General features: G+C 39.9%; 2 protein-coding genes across 3 annotated transcripts; one reads left to right on the forward strand and one right to left on the reverse strand.

Annotated features, from left to right (window-relative positions):
* Window positions 1-1,831: 1,831 nt before the first annotated feature.
* On the reverse strand, window positions 1,832-11,880 carry slc25a44b (solute carrier family 25 member 44b). The gene is made up of 4 exons (XM_080885696.1): window positions 11,660-11,880; window positions 10,250-10,918; window positions 9,966-10,093; window positions 1,832-3,765 (listed from the first exon to the last, which is right to left on the reverse strand). The coding sequence occupies exons 2-4, from the start codon at window positions 10,875-10,877 to the stop codon at window positions 3,574-3,576; spliced, it is 948 nt and encodes a 315-aa protein (XP_080741822.1). The 5' UTR covers window positions 10,878-10,918; window positions 11,660-11,880; the 3' UTR covers window positions 1,832-3,573.
* A 1,065-nt stretch (window positions 11,881-12,945) lies between these two features.
* psma4 (proteasome 20S subunit alpha 4) lies at window positions 12,946-17,483 on the forward strand. Of its 2 annotated transcripts, none has more exons than XM_080885697.1 (9): window positions 12,946-13,047; window positions 13,453-13,478; window positions 13,577-13,619; window positions 14,064-14,226; window positions 14,316-14,393; window positions 14,693-14,781; window positions 16,067-16,197; window positions 16,519-16,642; window positions 16,765-17,483. In XM_080885697.1, exons 2-9 carry the CDS (start codon window positions 13,476-13,478, stop codon window positions 16,917-16,919), a joined length of 786 nt encoding a protein of 261 aa, XP_080741823.1. In that variant the 5' UTR covers window positions 12,946-13,047; window positions 13,453-13,475; the 3' UTR covers window positions 16,920-17,483. The 2 variants fall into 2 exon arrangements, with proteins under 2 accessions (XP_080741823.1, XP_080741824.1); XM_080885698.1 differs by having other exon boundaries at window positions 12,984-13,047; window positions 13,411-13,478.
* The last annotated feature ends 6,694 nt before the right edge of the window (window positions 17,484-24,177 follow it).

A 24,177-nucleotide genomic window follows, 5' to 3' on the forward strand; every position in this document is an offset into this window, starting at 1 on the left:
CCTACACACACACACACACACACACACATATCTCTGATGGTTTGTTCTGATTAGAGAATTCTTTTCATGACCTCAAACTGCTGTTTAGTTTCAAGGTTTTCAGGTCTCATCTCATCTGCAGTGGAAATAAATTCAAATCTTTTTCGCTAAATTTCTCAGAGCTGATTAAACAAAGAGCGCTATCATGTACTGAATAGCAAATCCGATTTTAAAGGATGTGTTTGAAGTAGCAGAAATCGTGTTTTTGCTTAGTTTTTGAGTAGTTGGAGGGGTTTCCACCTCTACAGAGGTGAACGTGGTGCGTTATAAGTTGTTTTCTGGATTTGTTACAAGACAATAAAAGCTGTCCATATGAAGACACTGTTTCCCAAATTTTAACACCTATGTGGAGTTCCCTTGCAGAAGCAGTGTCACAATCTGTTGCATGACCTTTATTTTTGCTTGAAATGAGGACTGATTGAATTAGGACCCCCATCTTATGTCTCCCTTCTGTTTGTTAGGCTGCAAAGGAATCACTTTACAGTATAAGGTGGAGAGGAGAAAAGATTACAGCGGTCTTCTAAAGATGAAATTTTCATCCACACAATGAACACATCATCATCTCATCACTTTCGCTGAAGATGAGACATAGACTTATGTAATAAAACTCCTTTGTGGTCACTATTTGCCCTCTCTTCACATATCAAACAACATTCTTGTGTAATCGTCTTTTCAATACCACGCTCATGTGGATGCTTTCAGTGCACCACACACCCTACACAGCTTCCACCAATACATCCCATGAGAATGAGGGGCCCTCCCTTTAACCCTGGCCAAGTCAGATTTGTTCTCCGTCTGACGGCCCCTCATCAATCTTTTTGACAAAATGCCTCCCAGACATGGCTTGATAATTAATGTATAGCTCAGAACAGGGAGCACTCTGTCATCCCACCAGGAAGTGTCAGCTCAAAGGAGGCCTCTGCCGTCTTCACTCGGCCTCCTTGTTTGTTTCATTCATCAGTAGATTTGTCCGTTGGTCTCTGGGTGGCTTTATTTTCAAAGGGAAAGTGAACGTTTTGTTTGGCATAGAGAGACAGTTGGAGGATGTGTGACAGGCTCAGAGGGAAGAGTGTACGCTGTAAGAGCATTGCCTTTTGCCATCTGTTGTCCAGCTCATGCAAATTGAGCTTTTTAACGTACGTGTCAGTTGCGTTGGTGCTGCAATCTGTTTAATCTGATCTTAAAGAGTCAGGGTTTTTCACTCGTGTAGGTCTCCAGTGACCTTTCTGAAGAACTGAGAACGTGTGACTGTACACTAGCACTTTTATTATTATGATAACAAGGATTCCAGTCTTCACACTAAAATATTTGCAAAGCTATTCTATTGGGAATAACACCATTTAAACCCAGTGGACTTTGCAAAGTAGATCCTTTCATCTCATTATCTAACTAACATAATGAGATATGACCTTTGGTGCCAGAGCGTCACCTTGGATAAGATCTATGGATGCCTTACGGTTAGGTGAACATCAAGGAAACACATTGTCCCATCAGACCCTCTTATCTGCACGTTGAACTCCCCGAGGACCGTACACAGGAATGCACAATATTGACATGCACCCTCATTACAATAATAATTAAAAAGATTTTAATCTCAGTGAGATTATTTCCTTGAATAACTAAGATAAAAAACAATAACAACACTAAAGCCAACACTGAAACTAATCAAAAATTAAACTGGAAATAAATAAAAACTGAACAGAAACAAGAAAACCCAATATGGAAACTACTGGATTAAAAGCAAAGTCAAAGATTCAAGTAGAAACACCCCCCCCAAAAAGAAAAAACTATAATAACTGACAGACTCCTTTTTATAGCTCTTATGTTTTATTGAACAAATACCTGAAGACACACTGACACATGATATGAACCCAGGTGTATTCTGCGTGACATAATCAGGTTTAGATTTACAGTAAAAGACAAAAATATATCACTTTCATTAGTCACTCGAGGCTGCATAAATGAAAATGGGAAAAAAGTATTAATCTTAAAAAACCATTTTGCATGAATTCCCAGCTCATCCATATGGAGTCTTAGTTTTGGTTCATTCCAAAGTCCAACTGGGATCCCGTGAGTTATTCCAACACAGCAGACGTACGCGTAACTTAACACATGGACAGTTATGGCTCCACCTAAACGTTTAGACACGTTACCTTCTCCTGTCTTAGAATCCTTTCTACAATCTGACCATTTCAGATTATTTAAAATAAATGTTTTGTTTTGTAATTGACTACCTTCTACAAAGTGCAACTAAAAACACCTCTGTGAGCCCAAAGTTACTCCTCTTAAGCAAATGTTAGTCACCATATTCCCCAAAAATAAACCTGAAAAAATAATAATTTAGGTCTTTTTAAAATTCACACAGCTTAGAGGAAACATACAAATACATTGTGCTGAAATGGACAAAGCATTCACATTATTGCACATATACTGTCACAATAGCGAAACAGCAGTTAGTTCACAACCAGGTTAGAGTCACAGCCCGAGCATAATGGAAAGATTTCACTTGTAGTCGCCTTCCTGTTAGATAACAAAACACTAAATGAGCCTTTTACTAACCAGCTTGATCACAGTGATATTTTCAACACTGCTAATAAAACCCCTCAGTAAAGTCAGTAAAAAGTGTAAATAAAACATTATACGGTATATGTACCATGTTTTGGATCGTGTCAAGTGCATGAGGACTTTGAATCAAAATAAAAATCTGTCACATTGTAGATTCTAAAGTGAAATGTTTGAATGCAACCTGGCTGATGCACACAGCTTTAAAAAGCATTCGCATTAAAAAGGCAGGTTTTAAAAAAAACAACAACAAAAAAAGGCCAAGAAAAAGGAACTTCAAACGGAGATAAAAGCCAGTCTGGTGAACATAAGGACACAAACACTTGGGAAATATTTATTTACTGCTGATGTGAATGCGTCATCGCCAGTTAAATGAACTTCATCCAAACCATCATCAAAACACATCTTGGCTTTTTTTAGAAGAGCACAAACACAGGTTACTACAGTAACCATCTGGTTATTCACACAAATGATCAAACATAATAACTGTCAGCAATCAACTCTCCACAGCAAAGGTCCTCAAACAAGACTTTCAATCATCAAAATGCCAACACATGAGGATCAAATATATAAAGTAAATATATAAAGTAAGTCCCATTAGGCTGCATTATCTTCCATGCCCTCGCCATTACTGAAACAAAATGGCATCACCCCTTTAATTCGTACCAAACAGCAGCAGGTTCTGTTAATCGGCAACACATAAAAACTGTAAACCTGGTTAATATTCTTAATAACCAGGTAATTCATGTTAAGGTTACTGGTTTGTTTGTTTGTTTGTTTGAAGTTGGTTTGAAGTTTGAAGATTAGAATTCATAGTGTGTATTTAAATTACTCCATTTTGACCCCAGGGCTGTTAAATGCAATTAAAGCAAATCCTTTTTCACTCAGTACTTACACACAAAGTCTAAATTAGGGTTGAGGGCTACAAGTGGCACAACAAACTGGTCCTTATATTGTCTCTCCAGATATCTTCTACCAGTGTCTTGAATCCACCAGCTCTGGTCGCAAACTCAGTTTCTTTAGTGTCTCATAGCCAACCACCATGACGATGGCGGTGGGTGTGGATGAAATGATGCGTGCAGACAGTCCTTTGGTCAATCCCCAGAAGCCCTCCTCTTTGATCAGCTCCCTGAACGTCTCAATGATGGAGTTCCTCCCTTCAACCTAAACACATACAAATCCCATTACCATTTAGAACCACACAAACATCACAGCTAAGAGTAGGGCTGGGTAATGTGTTTAATCTAGTCAGTCAAGGCAAACATTTCCTTATTTTCGTTTAGTAATGTAATATTTACGCTTTAAGGGAGAAACTGCGAGTTAGTTCAAAAAAATAAAAAAAATAAAATTGTGAGTCATTGTCAAAATAAAGTTTTACTCTTTGGTCATGTTTTTTTTTGTTTGTTTGTTTGTTTTACAAGCTGGACCTGGGCCCTATTTCAGGAAGCCGGTTTAGAAAACTCAGAGTGAAAAACGATACTCAGGGTTGAGTAACCCCGAACTGTCCAACTCTGAATATTCGGTTTCAGAAAGGCTGATAACAATTAGTTCAGTCAACGCGGAGTTGCTTTAACCCCAAGTTAAGCGCACGCACGAGGATACATAAAGCCCTGATTAGTGGAGCACAGATTGAGCGAGTCACCATGGAGACGGAGGGAAAGAAGGCGCGGTCAATGTATTTTACAGCGCTTGAGGCCGAAATTCTGATGGCAGCATATGCCGATAACATGCAAATTTTGCGGAAAAAAAGTAACACAGCCTCAGCTGCAAAAGAAAGAGAGCATGCATGGCAAAACATAGCCGACAGAGTCGATGCGTGAGTGTTAATTTAAACATTGATCTAGGGATTTCCACCCATTTAACACGTTATTTCATTTTATTTTATTTTATTTTGTATTTCATACATTTGATTTTGTGATGTGATGTGAGCGCAGGTGCAACCCAACAGGCCCCAAACGTTCCTGGCAGCAAGTAAAAATGAAATATAAAAATATAGTCCAAACAGGTAAGGTGTAATTGTATTATGAGCCATAGTGCTTGGTCTGTTTGTCCGATGTAAATCAATTGCAGTTAGAGGCTACATTAATTTCCCCTCTGTAAGCACTTATTGAAATTATCTGAGCACATTACAAGTACATATTTGCTTACTCTGTATGCTCAAATGTGACCCGTTATAGCCAACAGGAAAAAAAAGCGGAGGCCCGAAAAACAGGTGGGGGTCCTCCACCACCACCACTCACAGAGGCTGAGCAGTTGGCTTCCACATTTGTGATAATGTTGGCAGCATCACATATGATCTTCACAGTGCAGAGAACACAAATTAGCATCCATTACTATAATGAAATAATTTGTTAGTTTGAAATGCTACAGGGAACTATGTACCTGTACATTAATGCTGTGGAAAGACTTCCTGTTCACATAGTCTCCTTCATTTACTGAAGGAGCAATGATTGGAATGTGAGTGCCATCTATACAGCCAATCACGCCTGGGAACCGTGAGAATAAATGCAAAATGTAAGTAGTAGTTCAAGTATCACCACATCATGAATTAAGTTTCGTTCATCCTGATACCTGCAATTTTGTGGAATCCCTCTTTGATGAATCTTGTGGGTCTATGACCGGGGAACACCACAAACGAGTACAGGAGACGTTTCAGTGCAACTGTAACATTCCTGACTGCCCGACAGACGGTAGCCTTGGAAACGTGCTCAGCGTCACCAATATTATACAGAAAGCTCCCGTTTGCAAAAAACCGAAGTGCAATACAAATAATATGTACAGAACTGAGAGAATGTCGGCGATGTGTCACATGAGCAATATTAGGCCTGAGGATGTTATTCAAATAAATTGTAGATTGTGCTGAAAAACTGTAACGTTCACACAGAAAATCATCAGGAAATGATAAAATGTCCAAACGCGCTCTAATCACTCTCTCCCGGCGGAGAGCTCTGCGGAGAATTTGGGCTTCAACATCTGCTGGCTCTTCAAGGAAGGAGCACGCCATGTCTGACACTTCCTACAGTCAGGTTTCCGACAAAGAGGCGGAGAAGGTCAGGGTTAGTTGAAGTAAACCTGCTAGGGGGCAGGTTAGCTTCACGGAGTGTGTCGTCATAGTAACTCACTCAGAATTAATCTAAACTCGCTTTGTGAAACCGAAAACCCAGAGTTTTCGTTAACTCAGGGTATACTTACTCAGAGTTTGCACTAAACCGGCTTCCTGAAATAGGGCCCTGGTCTTGAAGTAAGGGCTACCAGATCATCTATGGTTTAGAGAGAACTTAAAGAAGAATAGCACCGATCCAAAATAAATAAATAAATAAATGACATTTCCTGATCATGTTTGACTCAAATGAGACCATCCATTAAAGGGTGGTGGAGGGGGACGACGCCTCGGACAGGTTGCCAATTTGTCACTGGGCTAATAGCTGATTTTGACTTCTGCATTGAAACATCACTGTAGGTATGTCATAACCACAAACACCTCTGAAACTCTACACTATCACCCATGGCATAACCCGACATGACATGCACCTCTCTGGAAATGTAACTACACGTCACATCAATGGAGCAACCAGTGTAATCGGCCTTTTCTGTACTTTCGATCCCTCCTGTGCATTTCTGGCTACATTTTCTCTGCAGTTCTTCAGTTTATCAGTGACAGAACCATCACCACCTCACCTAATAATCACAGCATTATTTATAATGACTTTATAGATTTGTTTCTATCAAGGCTGCCATCGCATATAAGACACCTGGACATAATTACAAGGTGGTTAACACCCGCAGGTATGAATGCTGGTAACAGCCTCGGCCACATGTGTACGTTACATCACAGACTCTACAAGGATTCAACTGTAACACACACACCCAGACAACTCTTCACATTTACACTTACAGCCAATTTATAACTACTATTTATGCTAGCATGGGTGTTTTTGGACTGTGGCAAGGCAGCCATGTGGGCAAGAAGGCCACATAAGCACAGAGGGAACATGCAAGCTTCACATAGAAATGTGCAGTTGACTTATGCACATGAACTCTTGACTTCAAACAAGTGGATTGTGTTGGACTCTGTTGTGTATATAAAATGTTTATGTTTGTTTAGTGTAACACTGAGGGCCGTGGGAGCGCTGCAATTTAAAATTCCTGTGTATAATCTGTACATATGGTTTTTGAAGATAAAGCTAACTTTGACTTTAGTGCCATTTTTTGCAACACATTCAACTTGCTATACATAAATATAACTTCTATATCCTAAATTTTAATCATATGTTTGCAATAAGTCCAGAGAGACTAAATAAATTGCTTAAAAGTGCAACAGACCACCAAAAAGCTTAAAATGTTTTTTTTAAACACATTATTCATAACTTCATTTTGAGGTACTCTTGCTATAACCTGCAGCAAAAATGAAAATAAATGTATATTGTGGCCAATATGCAAAACGTATGCATGCACATCAACACAGACTATTTCCAAAAGTGCATTCAAACTTCTAAGGCACAAAAGTCAAACATGACTTTTTAATAACACAAGTGAAGCTGTGATAAGCCTTGGAGAGGGAAAAAAGGGGGGGAGGAATTACATCTTTTTGTTTTCGCAGTTATTGGCACTCATGAAAACATTTAACAGTTTATGATGAAAACGTGGTGATATATATTGCGACACAGGAAGCGCTGTGAACAGCTGATCATATTGATAAAACACCTGCATCAGCATTATAATGTTTTTGTTGTTGCACATGCTTTTCACGTGATTGACATTAGCAGAAGGAAACAGCGGTCTGGGACACGCTGAAGGCACGATATAAGCACAACTCCTGGAGTTTTATATGCAAAAAAAATAATGCTCTAACTTATTTGGTTGCATTTCTACCAGCATTTAAAAATGGATATGCAAAGCTGGAAGCACAGGCAATCCTGCTGGTGATAAAGAATAGGAAGGGTCATTTTCACACAGACTTCTTTTTGCAACCAAAGGTGCCACCACCTGTATGCCATACGACAGGAAGCAGTTTTCCCTTATATACAGTCTATACTTCCAACATTTGTATTTGGTGAGAAATATAATAGCTTACCTGGACTTGGGGCTGCTCGATTATGGCAAAAATTATAATCACGATTATTTTCACTGAAATTGAGATCTCGATTATTTGACGATATTTATTTAACCCTTTAAGACCTACTATAGAACCAAGTCCACCAGAGCTTATATTATTTTTTTTTACATGCTGTAGTGCCATTTCAAGTGAGCATTTCAAGTTGCTATACATCAATACAACTGTTATAGCCCATATTTTAATAATATGTATGCATTAAGTCCATAGTAATTACATTAATTGCAAAAAAGTGCAATAAACTACAAAAAAATTGAAAATCGCTTTTGTTTGGGTTTTTTTTACATATATTTCTACTTGGGGAAATTTAAGAGGCTTATCCCTCAAAACTTTAAATACAAAAAAGTTGCAAAAAATAGTTTCCCACCACAGGAAATTTATTTTGAGTGTCTTCATAGTTTTATTTTGGAGATACAGCAATTTCTATATACTGCAGGAAAAACAAACATATGATGAAAATTTGCAAAGAAAACAGCATATCCATCAAAATTTTAAAAATTTCCAGCAGTGCAATTCGAGTTCTAAGCATCCCAGAAACTATTCAGAAAAGTATAGAGTCAAACATGACCTATAAAAACACCAGTATATGCTTTTAAGGCCTACAAGTAAAAAACTACATTTCCTGCGAAAATGACGTCACTTCCGGTTTCGGACAGGAAATGGCAGACACGCGATAGTTCGCTCTGACGTCTGTTTCAATGTGGGAAGTGTTATGAACAGCTGATCAGATCGGCAAAGCCTGTTTCTGGAATAGGGCTTTGGAGCGTGATGTCACGGGGGTGGGCGTGGAAAGGATTTTGGCCCGATCCGCCATTTTGGGGGTCTAAGTAAGGAGCGAAAGCATAGCCATGGTTCGTACTTGCTGTGTGCTCGGCTGCAATGTTCGATCTTACGACCGGCACGGGAATAAGTTTGGATTGTCTTTTTATGCTTTCCCAACCTGGAAGCAACATGAAGGAGCTCATGTATCGGATATTACCAAACGAAGGCGTCTAGCCTCGATAGCAGCCATGAGACGAGCTGATATCAAGTTCTGTTACGTCTCCAGATATCAGCTGGTGTGCTCAAGACATTTTCATTCCGGTAAGTTCTAAATATGTTCACATCACACTTTATAGCTGAATAATATTATCGTTGGTGGTCTCGGAAGTTATAGAAATTGCGATCAAACATCGAATGGAGTGACTTTGCAGACATATGTGCTATGTAAAGATTCGCAGGAGGAGACAGGGAGGACACAAATTGGCGTTAATAATTTGCCCGATTATCAATGTGTTAATTTGCATCTACTTTACAATTATGGGCACATAATATGATAACGATATTTTAGCAGTTTAATGATAAATGTATAACATTAATTATGGTGGGGGGTGGAAAATGGCTATTTCACTCGATGCACTCCAGCTGACTTACCTTGGTATGAATGATGACGTACTCAGAGTTTGGCGGCTTGAAAATAGCCAAATCTTGCACCCAGCCATTTGTAAATTGGATATGCGCCTCCAGTGACTTGTAATTACGAAACTGGTTCGCAGTGTAAGCACTTACTCCACAAACAAGATAGGTGAAGATATCGGGGTAGGACAGTGGCGGCAAGTCGTCTGGGTCTTTACTCCACTGCCGTATTTCATATGGGTCCAGATTTGCGATGCACTCTATTTTTTTCAAATACCGTTGCTTCGCGCATATGCAAAACAAATTATTGCACTAGCTTACGCGGTTCTGGTTCTACAGGGATTTAAAGGGTTAACAATAACAATGTATTGAATAATGACTTTAAAAAATAATATAAAATAGTGTGCAAATACTGATAACAGTGCAAATGTTTGCAATATAAAAAATAAATGAAAAATGTAAACCTCTATGTTTAGTGAACTTTGCAGTGTTGCTCTGTGGTGCAGCTACGACACTGTAGCAAAGTTTACACACTATGTCTACTTGATCCACGTCTGACTCCGCGAACCCACAATGTTTCCACACCACTGAAGTTTTTTTTTACCTCTCTTTTCAACCACCGGCAGTCACTCTCCTCTCCGAATAACTTCTGCTTAGCTTTCCGAGCTTCCCTTGGGTCCTCTTAATTGTTGTGACGCGTGTTCAAAATGCAGAGAGGTGCGCTCGATTTTCCACACGGAGCAGCGCGAGAGTAAAGCACGAGGGAGGGGCTAATAATCGGCTCAGTCATTTTTAATGATCGTTGAAAGCCCAGATTTTAATCGTGATTAAAATTCGATTAATTGAGCAGCCCTACCTGGACTCGGGCTCTGACCACATCCATTGGATTGGTGACAGTAGAGGCAGTAGCAGCAGCTAGTGGTCCAGCCATGGCTTGTAAGATCAGATGAGGACAGTCGCTGGGAGCCAGTTTAGAGAGTTGCTCTGCAGAACATTACACATGCAGATATGGTATTAATCACATGTTGAGGCCATGAAGCATTCATTCACACTACAAATTTACTAAAATAATGAAGACACAAAAGATAAGACAGACTTACAGCCTCAAAGTCAAGAAACTGCACTATAGCTTCCACTTACCAGCATAAAAGTGATAGAAAGGCCACCACACAGCACTGTTCGGTATATAGGTGAGTAAAGAAGCCACATATCCCCTGTAGAAACCCCTAAACCCATCAGCAGCAAAAATCTGAGCAATAATGTTCCTGGTTTGGCCAAACACTTTCTTTGGCTTTCCAGTCTCAGTGTTTGAGTCAAGCCGAAAGCGTGTGAGGTGCTGCCCTTGGCCCTGCATCATCAGCTGCTGAGATATGACGTCAATGGGAACAGTGATGCTCTGAGCGACCAGGGAGGCCGAGCCCCCCGCCACCAGTGACTTGACGGTGTTGTCCTCTGAATACTGCGAAACGTACTTCCTCACCAGCTCATAGGTGGTTATGTACGCTTGGCCTGAGATGAGGGTGAAGGTGTTGACCATGAAGCCACGATACAGGCCTCGTACGCCCTCCACCCGCAGGATCTTGAAGAAGGCATCGAAGGTGCCGCCATAGAGTGACTTGCCCTTCTGCACTTGTAGTCGAGTCCGGATCAGAGTGGCCGGGTAGACTGTGGCCCGGATTGTCATAGTCATGAACAACCCGAAGGAGTAGAACTTCTTTTTGTCGAGGTCCTCCCATTCGATGATCTGGATGTTCCTTTTCTGCTGCATCCTGACAGCTGTAGGTGCCCCCTCATCAGACGGATTCTTGTCTAACACACGGAGGGAAAAAAAAGGAAAGAAAACAGAACTGTCTTTAAAGTGGCAGCTAAAAGAAACTGTGTGGGGGGTTTTTTTATATTCAAAATGAAAAACTGGCAAACATTTTGTGTTCTGAAACTCTTTTAGACACTGTATTCTGGAGATGAAGGGCAAGTGCAGAAACTTCATGAAAATCCTCCTGGATGCAATAATAACCTCTCCAATTTAGGCGATCTTGTACCATTTTGTCATTCCTAATATTACCTAAATATATTACGAAATGCCTTTAATACAAAACTGGTTGTTACTTCTCCTTGAGCAGTAATGTTTAACTTACATCCAGTTATCTACGAATGAGTTCAAGGGTCATGCTGACACTAGCAAATCAAAGCTAAAAGGCTGTTTCTAAAGAAATAAGTGTCTTAAGTAAAAACTGTACTATCATGCTCTTACAAATGTCTGATTATATATGTACACATTATAGGAGAATGTAGCTGACCCCGGTATCAGAGGACACCGCGTTTCTGAGTAAACGTGGAGTCAACTGAAGCGCCAGTGTTTCAGCTGAAAACAACACGTAAACCTAATATAGCAACTAACACACTGAGCAAGCCAAGAGCTTCACAAAACGTGCCAGTTGCCACCTACTGGTTTAGCGTTGTTAGCTAACATATTTTAGCTTAAGCCGCGCTAGCCCCGGGGTAAACGATGTTAGCATTGGTTGAACGTTAACTAGCTTCGTGACTACTTACCTATTCGGACATGTGTTTATTTCAGAGTCATCTGCTTAGTGTAAGTCGAGCATGAAACATCGCGTCAACAAACGACTGGGAATGTGTAACTAAAGCTAGCGTGGGTGAAAGACAAGAAAACACGGAGTTGGCTAACTTCCAAGCTAGTCGGCTAACTCTCCGAGATCTTCCTGCTCCCATTCAAACGCCATGCTGTTCAAACAGCCAATCACATGCAAAGTGTCTTCTTCGCTTTCTTTTACTTTACGCTTCCGGATATTTCAGCTGTCTCGTTACTGTCGCGCACCACCAGGGCTGGAGTAGTAAATGTATTTCAGCAAGTTCAAGAGGCAAGAAAGGGCAACTTACCCGAATTTTGTTTTGAATATATACTTTATCAGGGCCCAGTTTCTGATATTAGTTTAAGTAGCGTTTATTATAGTGAACGCGACTTGGTTTAATTTATTGACCATCCATGGTATAAAATATGTTCCTAAGGATATTATAATCTTGGTGTTCCATTGATTTTTACCAAATTAATAAAAGCAAATATTTACAATCTAAAGAAAGAAAGAAGGAAAGAAAGAAAGAAAGAAAAGGGGAAAAAAGTATAACTGAAAACAGAAGAATAGTTCAACTCAATGACAACAATGACCCACAACATGTAAAAACATACCTAATGACCTTATGACTCTAAACTGTGTCATGTGCCATGGCTCAGACGTCATTTAGTATTTTTGCTTCTGCACAAGACAGTGACTATTTGTGAGAAAAACATGGCAGCAAAAGTGAAAGGGTATGTTTACAAGATTGCTGCAAAACAGTGTTGCTGACAATAAAGAGATGGAGGTGGCAAAGTTTACGTTTTTCACTGGGAGTGACCAGAATGGACAGGATTAGAAATGAGTACACTAGACGGTCAGCTCAGGTTGAGGACAAAGTTAGAGAGGCAAGGCTGAGATGGCCTGGATATGTGCAGAGGAGTGACAGTGGGTGTATTGGACTAGGAATGTTAAAAATAGAGCTGCCAGGCAGGAAAAACAGAGAAATTCCTCACAGGAGGACATACAACCCATATGCAAAGGGTTGGTGTGACAGAGGAGGCAGTTTATCCGCTGTGTCTACCCCTAGAGGGAGCAGATGAAAGAAGGAGGAGGATGTACTTTTGCTTCAGTAAAGTTGTCATTTTTAAAAGTGCCATTAGGGGGTGTTCAAGTACATCACTAACCAGCAGTCAGTGAGCTGTGCACTGTGTTACAGACTGATCGGTCCTCCCACTGAGAGGTGGCGCTGCTGAGCGGCTACTTCACTGACGCGGTACGCCGGTGTTTGTGAGGAAACGCCAAACTGAAAGTAGTGGACCTCTCATCCTGGGCAGAAGTACGCCAACTTAGACTCGTTCATCCGAGGTAAATAATACACAATTACTATATAGTCACTACAGTACTTGTTATTCTAGCATAATTTTACATCTTTACTTCCTTTTGTCGTGGAGCAGCTTGGCGACTTCGTTTGTTATGAACTAGCTCGTTAGCATGCTAGCTAGCATGCTGAGATATTGCAGATTCATTCTGCTGCACCAGTTAGCCGACTAGCTGCCATGGGCTTATTAAAGCACGCGTTGTTTTTGTAAACCAGCCTCAGAAACTTTTAGCACCTATTTTGGTTTCTGACTTTAGCTAAATATATGTTCACTTTCTTTATCCCTGAATTCAGATACGTCTTGTGTCAATTTTAAAAAGGCATCGTTGTGTGGGTCTTGTCTTCTGCAGCTTACGCCTGTCTGTAACTGCTGCTCTTTTTACCTTTTCCAGGATATTGCCAGCGACTTGAGAAAATGGTACGTAGCTGTTATACTTTTTAAAAATCTCAAAATGTTGTTTGTTTATTTTTTTTAACTAGTATAGGCATTCATTTTGTGTTGTTGTTATTTTTTAGTCTCGCAGATATGATTCCCGGACAACCATATTTTCTCCAGAGGGTATGTTTTATTTCTTATCTAAGACTTTGTAACCAAATACTGGTCAAAATAATCCAACACAAGAGGCCCAATACTATCATTCTATTATTACATTATTACAATATTACAATCTTCTGAGTTTTTGTTATTTTTATCCCTCTATGAACTTCAAAACAAATACAAACTATCCAAATACACCAACTCATGACTAGTACTTAAAGCAGGAACATGTGGTTTAATGAGCCTAGTACAACCCCCAAGAAATAAACACTCTGGGTCAACGCATGAATAATTTGAGTTTAGTATTTTACTTCAGGGGCTACCTGTGAGCTCGTATCCATGGTGAAACTGTTGTAAAAGTATTTGTCTTTAGTATTTTATATAGCCACTGTTTTCCAAAAACTGGTCTTAAAGGGGTTTGTTTTTTCAGTATTGTTCACCTAAAAACCCGACTGTAATTTACAGGACGCCTGTATCAGGTGGAGTACGCAATGGAAGCAATCGGTCACGCTGGAACGTGTCTGGGTATCCTAGCAAATGACGGGGTGCTGTTGGCAGCAGAGAGACGCAACATCCACAAACTGCTTGATGAGGTTTTCTTCTCTGAGAAGATCTACAAACTCAATGAGTAAGTGAGCTTCACTAGATTCTTACCTTCAAAATGTAGTCATTCATTTTGTTTTTTGGTTAACATTGCGTTTGTGGTCACATTTTCAGAGACATGGCCTGCAGCGTTGCTGGGATCACATCAGATGCTAATGTACTGACAAATGAGCTGCGGCTAATTGCACAGAGGTGAGTTTCAGAAGGAGACACATTTATGGCTGTAATTAGAAACAAAGGGATGATGGTGAATGCAGGCTGATATAACCACCACCAGCAGTTGTTTTCATAGCCATAAATAAAGAAAAGCCTAAATATGTGTAGACTGGTGCACTTTCAAAATGAATCTTATTACTTGAGTTATTTTATCACAAAATGTGTTAAATAGTTGGTGATCTGAAGTTTGAGATTACAGCCTTAAACATGTGTCTGTAGTTTCTAACCATTTCTCTCATTTACACCAACCACTAACCAGTTTGAATTCTTCTTAGGTATTTATTGCAGTACCAGGAGCCAATACCCTGTGAGCAGCTGGTCACAGCTCTGTGTGACATTAAGCAAGCTTACACACAGTTCGGAGGTAAGATGCACTGTCTGTTTTAATGCTCACAGCCTTTTACATTGCTCACCATGGCAAATCTCCTCAACTTATTGTCAGTCCTTACTTTTAAAGTGTTTTAAATGGGGATGTGCTTGACTGGTCAACTAGACATTTAAACACTGCTGCCCTTGCTCTTTAACACCAGAAACACTAGTTAGTTAAACATCCATTCATCTGCTTATCCTTTTCAGGGTTGCGGGGGGTGCTGGAGCCTATCCCAGCTGTCATAGGGCGAGAGGCGGGCTAACACACAGAAACAGAAAATCATTCGCACTCACATTCACAACTATGGGCAATTTAGATTAATCAGTTAACCTATCCCCAATAAGTGCATGTCTTTGGATTGTGGGAGGAAGCCGGAGTACCTGGAGGGAACCCACGCAAACATGGGGAGAACATGCAAACTCCATACAGAAAGACCCCAGTTTAATGGTGGAGTTGAACTCAGGACCTTCTTGCTGTGCGGCAGCAGTGCTAACCACCATGCCACCGGTTAAACATAATATTCTTATTTTATTATTGTACAACTGTAGTTGCCGGTTCAAAGTCATTACTGTGCCAGCAACTGCTAACCATGGCTATAGCCCCTGAAAGACAGCTGCACCACCCTCGCTCTGTCTGTCTATGAAGGGAAGTTTTGAATGGGAAAGAGGTGGGAGTAAAAAGAGGACAGCCATGCTAACCCGTGTAATGCTGCAGTACTTTGATTTTAGAAAGAATTAGCAGGTGTATGTCAGCTGTGTATGGAAACAGCAACCAAAGCCAGGTGTAACCACAATCCACAGCAAGGTGTGGAGGCTAGCATGTTGCTGTTGCTGCTAGCACTGCTAAGCTTAGCAAGATTCTTCAAACTAATCTGACACTTTGTGTTTTTGCAGTGTTATACATCCATGATACAAAGTGAGACACATAACAGCAACATTTAAAACATGATTTGATTAACAAGAAACGTGATTAACAGTTTCTTCTAGCTACTAAAATACACCAAATATTTATCTACGTCCATTAACGTGCATGCAGTTTTCAGTGTTTTCTCAGTGTGTTTTGTATTCGAGACTAGTCAACTAGTGAGATTTTTTTTTCTGTCATTTAAGTGACTAGTAAATTTGTTGCCAGGAACATCTGTAGCTTTAAATGTCTCTTCATAACACTGACTTTTATACTTTTTTTGTCAAACCTCATATCTGTGAAGCTCTCCTCTCTGCTTAAAACACAAAAGATGTATTTTAGCATTTTCTAATAGCTGTGTGGTTTGTCTTGACAGGTAAGAGGCCATTTGGTGTTTCTCTCCTCTACATGGGCTGGGATAAGCATTACGGCTTCCAGTTGTACCAAAGCGACCCCAGTGGCAACTATGGAGGCTGGAAGGCAACCTGCATTGGAAACAACAGCGCTGTAAGCCTGAAAATACTCTGATAATGAAAATCTGTGAAATGATCTCATTACATACACCAGGTAGTGGGAAGCAAACCAGATTGTAGTCTTAAATCTCAGAAGCTCGTGATAATCCTTTATTTACCTTAGTTTCTTTGATTTTTATTTTATTTCTTTATTTTTTTTGTCTTGGGTTTGGTTAAACCCATATAGTAATGGATATTCTAAATGTTTTTGTTTTTTCTAGTGAAATTCTAGAGGCCTAAGTGACACATGTATACACATATTTTTTTTAATACACTGTTCTTGTGGCGTTTGACACGTTCACTTCTTTTGCTTCAGGCTGCCGTATCCATGCTGAAGCAGGACTACAAAGAGGGAGAGATGACTCTGTCCTCTGCTCTGGCTTTGGCTGTCAAAGTCCTCAACAAAACAATGGATGTCAGCAAGCTGTCGGCAGAGAAAGGTGAGGCGCAAAAGGACTTTCTTACTGTTATTTCCATTTACTATCAGTAGACCAAAATTGGGTCCTGCCTTGTTGCCAATAGTATACGATAATAAAACCCTGTTTCGCACCGACTGTTTCAGTGGAGATTGCCACCCTGACACGGGAAGATGGGAAGACGAAAATAAAAGTGCTGAAACAGAAAGAAGTGGAGGAACTCATCAAGCGCCACGAGGCCGAAGAGGCGAAGGCTGAGAAAGACAAAAAGGAGAAGGAGCAGAAGGAAAAGGACAAATGAGCAAAATAATAACTTTCTTTTCACCCGTGTCACCAAAACCTGTTTTGTTTTGTCTTTTACATTAAACATTTGGAAACTGATAGAAATGTTGGTTTATTTGTACATGTCATACACGTGATCCGTGTTTTATTTACACAATAAAACACGCTTTAGAGCAATATCAATGTAATAAGCAGTATGCTGAATTTTGAAGTTAATTAAAGGCCATCTGTATGGCTGTGTTGTCATAAGCTCCCTTTGTTTTTTGCCACTTGATGGAGCCATCGGTCTTGTGGATGAACACTTTTTATTCAACATAAGAGAAGCTAAGAAAACACTACTGCTTTTGGTAGTATCGCAATTAATTGTGAAACTGTCACTTCAAAAATAAAAAAATCCAGCATGTTGAAGCACGCATCTAGTCACCAAAATCGAGATCACAGTTTGACTATTAATTCAAAGAAATAGAAGTTGTTATGTGCTCTGTTTTCCCAGAGAGGCAGATAAATATTTACCACATGTCTTGCATAACCTTCTCTTCCATGACACTGAGCGTTAAAAATAAAGTTTCCTCTGTTTACTGTTGGCCCATTGAGCCTCGCATCCTTCAGCCAGCTCCATCTCACTTCCTCTGTAATGTGATCTGCTTACCACTTAATGGCGAATGTGTTCACCTTTCAAATATACTCCAGCCAATGTCCTGGTCTGTGTTAGGGAACACATGTGCACTTAATTCTTCTCATAGAGTCGTAGCATGGCTCTATCATTTTTATCTCAAAACACTGCTCAGTTTGCACCATAAACTATGAAAAATAACCACCACAATTTGGTTAACAGTCATCAGTCAGCGAACAAGACGTGCTGAATACAGAGCAGTGGAGCCAGACTCACAGATGTAAAAGTTTAAAATAAATCACACATAATCCTAAGTGATCGGGCAATAGTTGTCATTATGCCATCAATTTTGTGTACACAAACACTCAGATATGTTGGATAGCATGGTATAAAGAGCAGGTGGTTAATATGAACACAACTCCGTGCCTGTATCACTGGTGTGTGATCAGTAAAGGGAACTTTGTTACAAACGATGTAGGTGATCACTAAAACCAGCTGTTGTTAACACTATAGAACATATCCACTAGAAGGTTGAGCTGACCGACACCATCACTTCCTGTATAGACCGAAAATATCTCAGCAGAGCTCCAATCAATAAAGCAAATCTTCTGGTCAGTGTTTGTGTTTTGGACTGTTCATTTCTATTTTTCTTTACAGTCTTTGCTATAGAACTTTATATATATATATATATATATATATATATATATATATATATATATATATATATATATATATATATATAGATAGATAGATAGATAGATAGATAGATATTTATGATATATATATATATATATAGATAGATAGATGGATAGATAGATGGATAGATTTTATATGTATCTTTTTAGTCTTTTCACATCACCTGGAAAGATTATGTTGCACTAACCTAGTTTTTAATACAGCTGTTGATTGCCAGTTTCTTCCATCATATTTGCTAAAGCAAGGTTGTGTATATTGCATTGTGCTGTCAGCAGTACACAACAGAATTCGTTCACGAGTGCTTTTGCACATTTTTATTTATAATATAGGCTCAAATTCACAAGTGTTTGGACAGTGGCACAGTTTAGGAAACCTTGCGTCTGCATACCAGCGCAATGAAGCAATCAACACTGTTTAGTTCAGATTTGCAGCTTTATTTTACTGGGTTTAAAAATACTGCAAGATTTCTATAAATAGAGAAACAGTGGAGTGACGGCATCCTTCACAGAGAATGGGGTTGTCCCATAAATTTGCCCTCCCGTTGAATCTGTCGGCTTTCTCTTTGTTCATAATGAGACTCGAGTATGGCCTCCTGAACTGCATTGTTAAAGCAAGATGGCAGAGTGCTGTCCAGGGCTTTCAGATTTTCATGTTTTGGTTATAAAGGTCTCAGACAAAGAGGAATGACAAGAACAAAGTCGATATTGCTCTGCCTTTTCTTGCATGGAGAGCTCTCGGAGCTACTGAGGGTCTCTCAAGTTTGTCGTGGTTTCTGTTGGTTTTTTATTTTTGTTTTTTTGTCTTTTTTCTTTTCTATCTTTTTATTCTTGATAACAACACAGGATAGCAATTAAATGAGACATATCCATGACAAGGACATGGAGGACTTGCAAGAACAACAGAAACTAGAAAACAATCATTTTAATACAAGGGACGGTGTAATGCACAAATAACTGCCGTGCAAGTAAGTTTAACTATATTCCCGTCACTGATCAAATAAAAGATAGGATTAAATAAATGTTAATATTAAAATTAATAACATTAATAATTATCATCTTTATCCCCTATTTGCTCTGATGAATCTGTAATGTTACAGATTTGCCTTAAAGCGTTACTTTTTGATAAAGCATATAGTCAGGGCTGGATCATGTGACCCGGAATCCTCCTTTAGTTATGCTGCAATAGGCCTAGGCTACTGGGAGCCTTCCCATGATGCATTAAATGTTCCTCCTTCTATCACCTTTTTTTACTCACGTGTTTATACACCACTCTGCATTTATCATTAGTTATTTATCATATTCCAGAGCATGTCTTTTGTCCTGTCTTCCTCCCTTTACCTCCAACCAGTTGTGACAGATGGCTGTCCCTCCCTGAGCTTGGTTCTGCCAGAGGTTTCTTTGTGTTAAAAGGGAGTTTTTCCTTCCCTCTGTCGCCAAAGTGCTTGTTCATAGGGGGTCATCTGATTGCTGGGTTTTCTCTGTATCATTGTACAGTCTTTACCTTACAATAATAAGTGCATTGAGGCAATATATAGATAACATTGAACTGATTTGAAATGAGAAACATTTGGAGTGACCACTCAACAATTTGGTCTATTTTCTAAATAAATAAATAAATAAGTAATGCACTGGGCCAGCTCAGCAACACAAAAACGCCTTTAAGACTATGAAAGTAAACTAAAGCAGACAATGGTGAAACTCTTTCCTTGGCCTCCCTAGGCCAAAGCGAGAACACTTGAGCAGACAGGGTTATCATGGTCAGCATCTCCAAACAAGAGACACTTCCATGGATGTAAATACAAAGGAATTTAAAAAAAACAGGCTGCAAGGTTAGTGTCACACTGGTGGCCCTCAGAAAAAGAAGTGTCAAGTTAGATTAGGGTATGTAAAAAAGCCTGTTCAAATCTGGACTCTCAGGACAGATTAACCAGAATGGGGAAAATAGAGAAGTATGGAAAGGAAAGGAACAGCTTTCTTACAAACATCTGTCAAACATGGTGGAGGCAATGTTATGGTATGGGCAGCTGCCAGTGGAACTGAGTCACTAGAGTTTATCGATGATGTGACTGTTAATAGAAGCAGCAGGATGGTCAGTGTGCAGGGTTGTACTCCTTGCTCAGATTCATCCTGTTGCTAAAACTGATCAGATGGCCCTTTGTAGTGCAGTTGGATAACGACCCAAATCATATCATGATGAGTTTATTAAAGTAAAGGATCAGAAATGAATGAGTCAGTCAAGACTGTAGACAAAACTGAAGGCGGCAGAGGATGCCTGGCAACAAGGATTTTCTTTGAAAAATGATATAATACATTTTTGCTGGGACTGTAAATTTCTTTGGGATAGATAGATAGATAGATAGATAGATAGATAGATAGATAGATAGATAGATAGATAGATAGATAGATAGATAGATAGATAGATAGATACGATGGAGGGTTCTAACCCCTTGGAATGAATTATGGATTTGACGGGGAGCCTCAGTGGATGGATCAGCAGTGCGGATACCTGAGAGCTCCTTGAAAGGCTTGTCAGTAAATGATTCAGAGATTATTTGCAAAGACAGAGGGAGTAGTGAATTACAAAGGTTGTCAGCACTCGTCTCCATCTCAGCCCCTGAGACACAAATGGGTCTCCTCGCAGCTGTGTTCCTCAGCTGAAAAGAAGCAGGAGTAAACCAAACACTTTAGATGCCTGGTTAAATGTCTTGCAAAATAGATAATTAAATAAATGAATGAATAAATAAATAAATAAGTAAAATTGCATTGCTTTGTTTATGCTAATCTTGATTGTTAAACCAGATGTCAAAGTGAATATTATGCAGAAGATAAACTGAGAGTAGATGAAAATATCTGCCTGGTCACAAGTGCCAGCTGCTGGCAGAACATAACTAAGAAGGTAACTTCAGGTAAACTAAGAATGGAAAAACACACTCACACAAAAACGCAATGTTTCTTCTTCTTCAAGACAGCTTTCTAACAGCAGAGTTTGTGCGTGTCCCATTAAAACTGATGCACTTGAGCTAAATCCACGATAAAGGCTACTGAATTGAAAACTTGTTTTTGCTTGACGTCAGTCTTTCAGGTTGGATCTAACATGGACTTAAAATGTAAGTCAACAGCACTAATTCATTTAAAGGCCAGGCGTGGTGTGGCCACAGTGTTGAGTGGGAGGGTTCTTGGCATCTGAATGACTGTTGGCCGCTTGGGGACTTCCCCTCCTGGGCCCAGGCCAAAAGAAATTGTGTAGCAAACATGTCCAGTGACCTCCCCCTTTTTCTAATTCTGTAAATCTAAAGTTTTGAAAAAAGGAATTTTAACTTCTCAGTTTAAAATTTCACTTTTACGGAGAGCAATTCATCTTAAGGGTCACCGAAGCTTCGTTGAACTTGCATATCCTCCAAAACAACCCGAGCATGTTGGGATGACTCTCGTGGAAGCCAACCACTGTGATGACACAGATAGGGAGACCATGGCAATCTGCTGCAGTGTAAACAAAGCACCAGAAAAGCACTGGAATGTCTCTGCAGTGGGAGCTGGAGTAGGAGGTCAGCCAGAGGCCAAGGCAGGTGGTATATATCAGAATCGAGGCTGACATCTCAGCATTAAGTTATCCAAACAAGAGGCAGGCGGTATGTTATCCTGCTAGCGCTGGAGGAGGAGCGGCAGGAGCAGGAGGAGGAGATGATAGAGAAGGAAGGAAGAGTCAAAGAGGGGGGGAGGGGGGGTGAAGGAGAATGAGAACAAGGGGGAGTGACCCTATAATCGTCTTCTCATCTCTCCCCCAGTCCCAGAGGAGAGGCCACACCAGTTAGCATAAAAGGCTAAACATAACATGAAACTTGCTGCCTTTTTGAAGCCTTTAATCCCATCGCTGATCCTGAGAGTCTAAGCCACCTATCACTGGCATAAAGTCCAAGATGGTTTACAGCACAGGAGACCCCCAGCCATCCAGACTTTGGACTTGCACTGGTGCAGGGCTGGGACCACGTGTTTGACGACTGACGAAATCAGTTCAGTGCTTCTTCTAGGCCCCCCTGGATCTGGCTCAGAACGGGGTAGGCATGGTTTGCAGTCATGCCATGCAGCTCATCTCTGAACCTGAGCCATGCAAAGATCAGCTCTTCTTAGATGGCTAGATTCAAAACAAATAAGGACACATTTATGTTATTATTGCCTTAATTGAGTCAAAGCGGTTTGTGCTTTTATTTTTAGTGTAAGCTTTTTGTTCTTTTTCTTCCTTTTTTTTTTAGATAGGAGGAAATAACAAGATGACGGGAAATGAGGAGCACACAACAAAGGTCAGAGGCCAAAGACAGAGGAAGGCACCAGCATCTTAACCCCTAAACCACCAGGATGTTCCAGGTCTGACTTTTACCTAAGAAGGATCAAGACTTTTAGCACAAGTACATAAGCACAGTGTGAACCCAAGGATCATTTATTCTGTAGTGTTGGGTTAAATCTCTAACAGCCATTTTTATTACAGCCCTAAGTCTTAATCTAGAAACTGAAGGAGGTTGGCTTCAGGTGCATGAAGTAAAGCTCAAAGTTCAGCATTTCACAGCAAATTAAACTCATTCAGCTACTGAACTGGATCTGCTGCTTCTTTCTGGATAAGATGAAACATGTGGCTATAAAAGACTCACTGGCTGTGTCATATAGCTTTGTCATCTTTAAGGTAATAACTTCAGCACAGCATCCAATTTGAGGTATTGTAGGTAACTCCTGTAATCACAAACCTGCGCTTACACCAGGTAGTCGTCATCTTTAAACTATGAAACTATGTCTTTAATCAACATTACCTCTTTTACTGACATTTACCAGCAGGCTCCAATTTAAAGCCAAGGCCACTCAGCGATGTGTGAAATTCTGACCTTACTGGGATTCAGGAATTAAATAATCTTCTCATCCGTGACAGTAATTTTGCGAGCAGCCCGCAAATCCAGGAGATTACAGGCTCGCCGCTCACCACCAGATCAAGACAGTTCACCATAAATGGAGTTGAGGAGCAGTAAACAATAATTACAAGCCGAGCTCCTGATATGACCTATTATGGAGAGGCAAATGAAGCTATGTTGCTGCTGGCACATAATAGCAGGCTTTGTGGGGCATTATACTATATTGGCATAGGCAGATATTTTGGGGAAAACATTTACATGGCCTTGAAATAATAATACATGGTTAATGTAAAAAAAAAGAAAGAAAAAAAAAAGGTTAAAAAACCAAAACTTTAGTCATTTTTCTATTTTAATTTCAGTGACTAGACTCAGGACTCCTCAGTGAGGCTTTCAAGTCAATTGTCAAGTCTGTAAAATATGTGCCGATTCTAATCAAGCTTATATAAATTTGTGATCTTTGAAAAAAATATCAATGTCACACAGTTTACACTCAGACAAACACCACAGTAGTTTATTTATTTTAAAGCGTTTAGGTGGTCTCTTGTTTTCATTTTCACTTGTTTTTCACCACAGTTAGATATTATTCACATGTGCCCCTCTGTTTCTGCTTCCAACACCAGCCACTTTTCTCTGTTTGCCTAATAAGGTCCTGAGAATGAGCTCCTATTGTTCAGCGAGGCGATCCAGTTACAAAGGTAGGCTCCTGAGACGTCTGTTTTTATTACTGCAAAAAACAATTTCTGCTTTTGTCAAACGTGTCACGTGCTTATTTCAACACAGAAGAAAACTTTACACCTTATTCACACCTGGAGAAAACAATCCTTAGATATTCAGTCTGTAGTCAAGGTTGTAAGTTTTAGCAAGAATAAGCACGAATGTAGTTTTCATTATTTGCCCTCTATTTCTGTGCCACAGCCTTCATTAAAAATACAACAAATGTAAACTTTAAAGTTTATAGTAAATATAGAGAAAATCTAAAGCAAATGAAATCTTATATAACCAGGTCAGTCCCACCAAGATCTCTTTTAGCAGGGAGACCACGCCAAGAGGGCAGCAACATAGATACACAGAACA

The sequence above is a fragment of the Rhamphochromis sp. 'chilingali' genome (genome assembly GCF_963969265.1).
Source record: "Rhamphochromis sp. 'chilingali' genome assembly, chromosome: 6".
Taxonomy (NCBI): Eukaryota; Metazoa; Chordata; class Actinopteri; order Cichliformes; family Cichlidae; genus Rhamphochromis; species Rhamphochromis sp. 'chilingali'.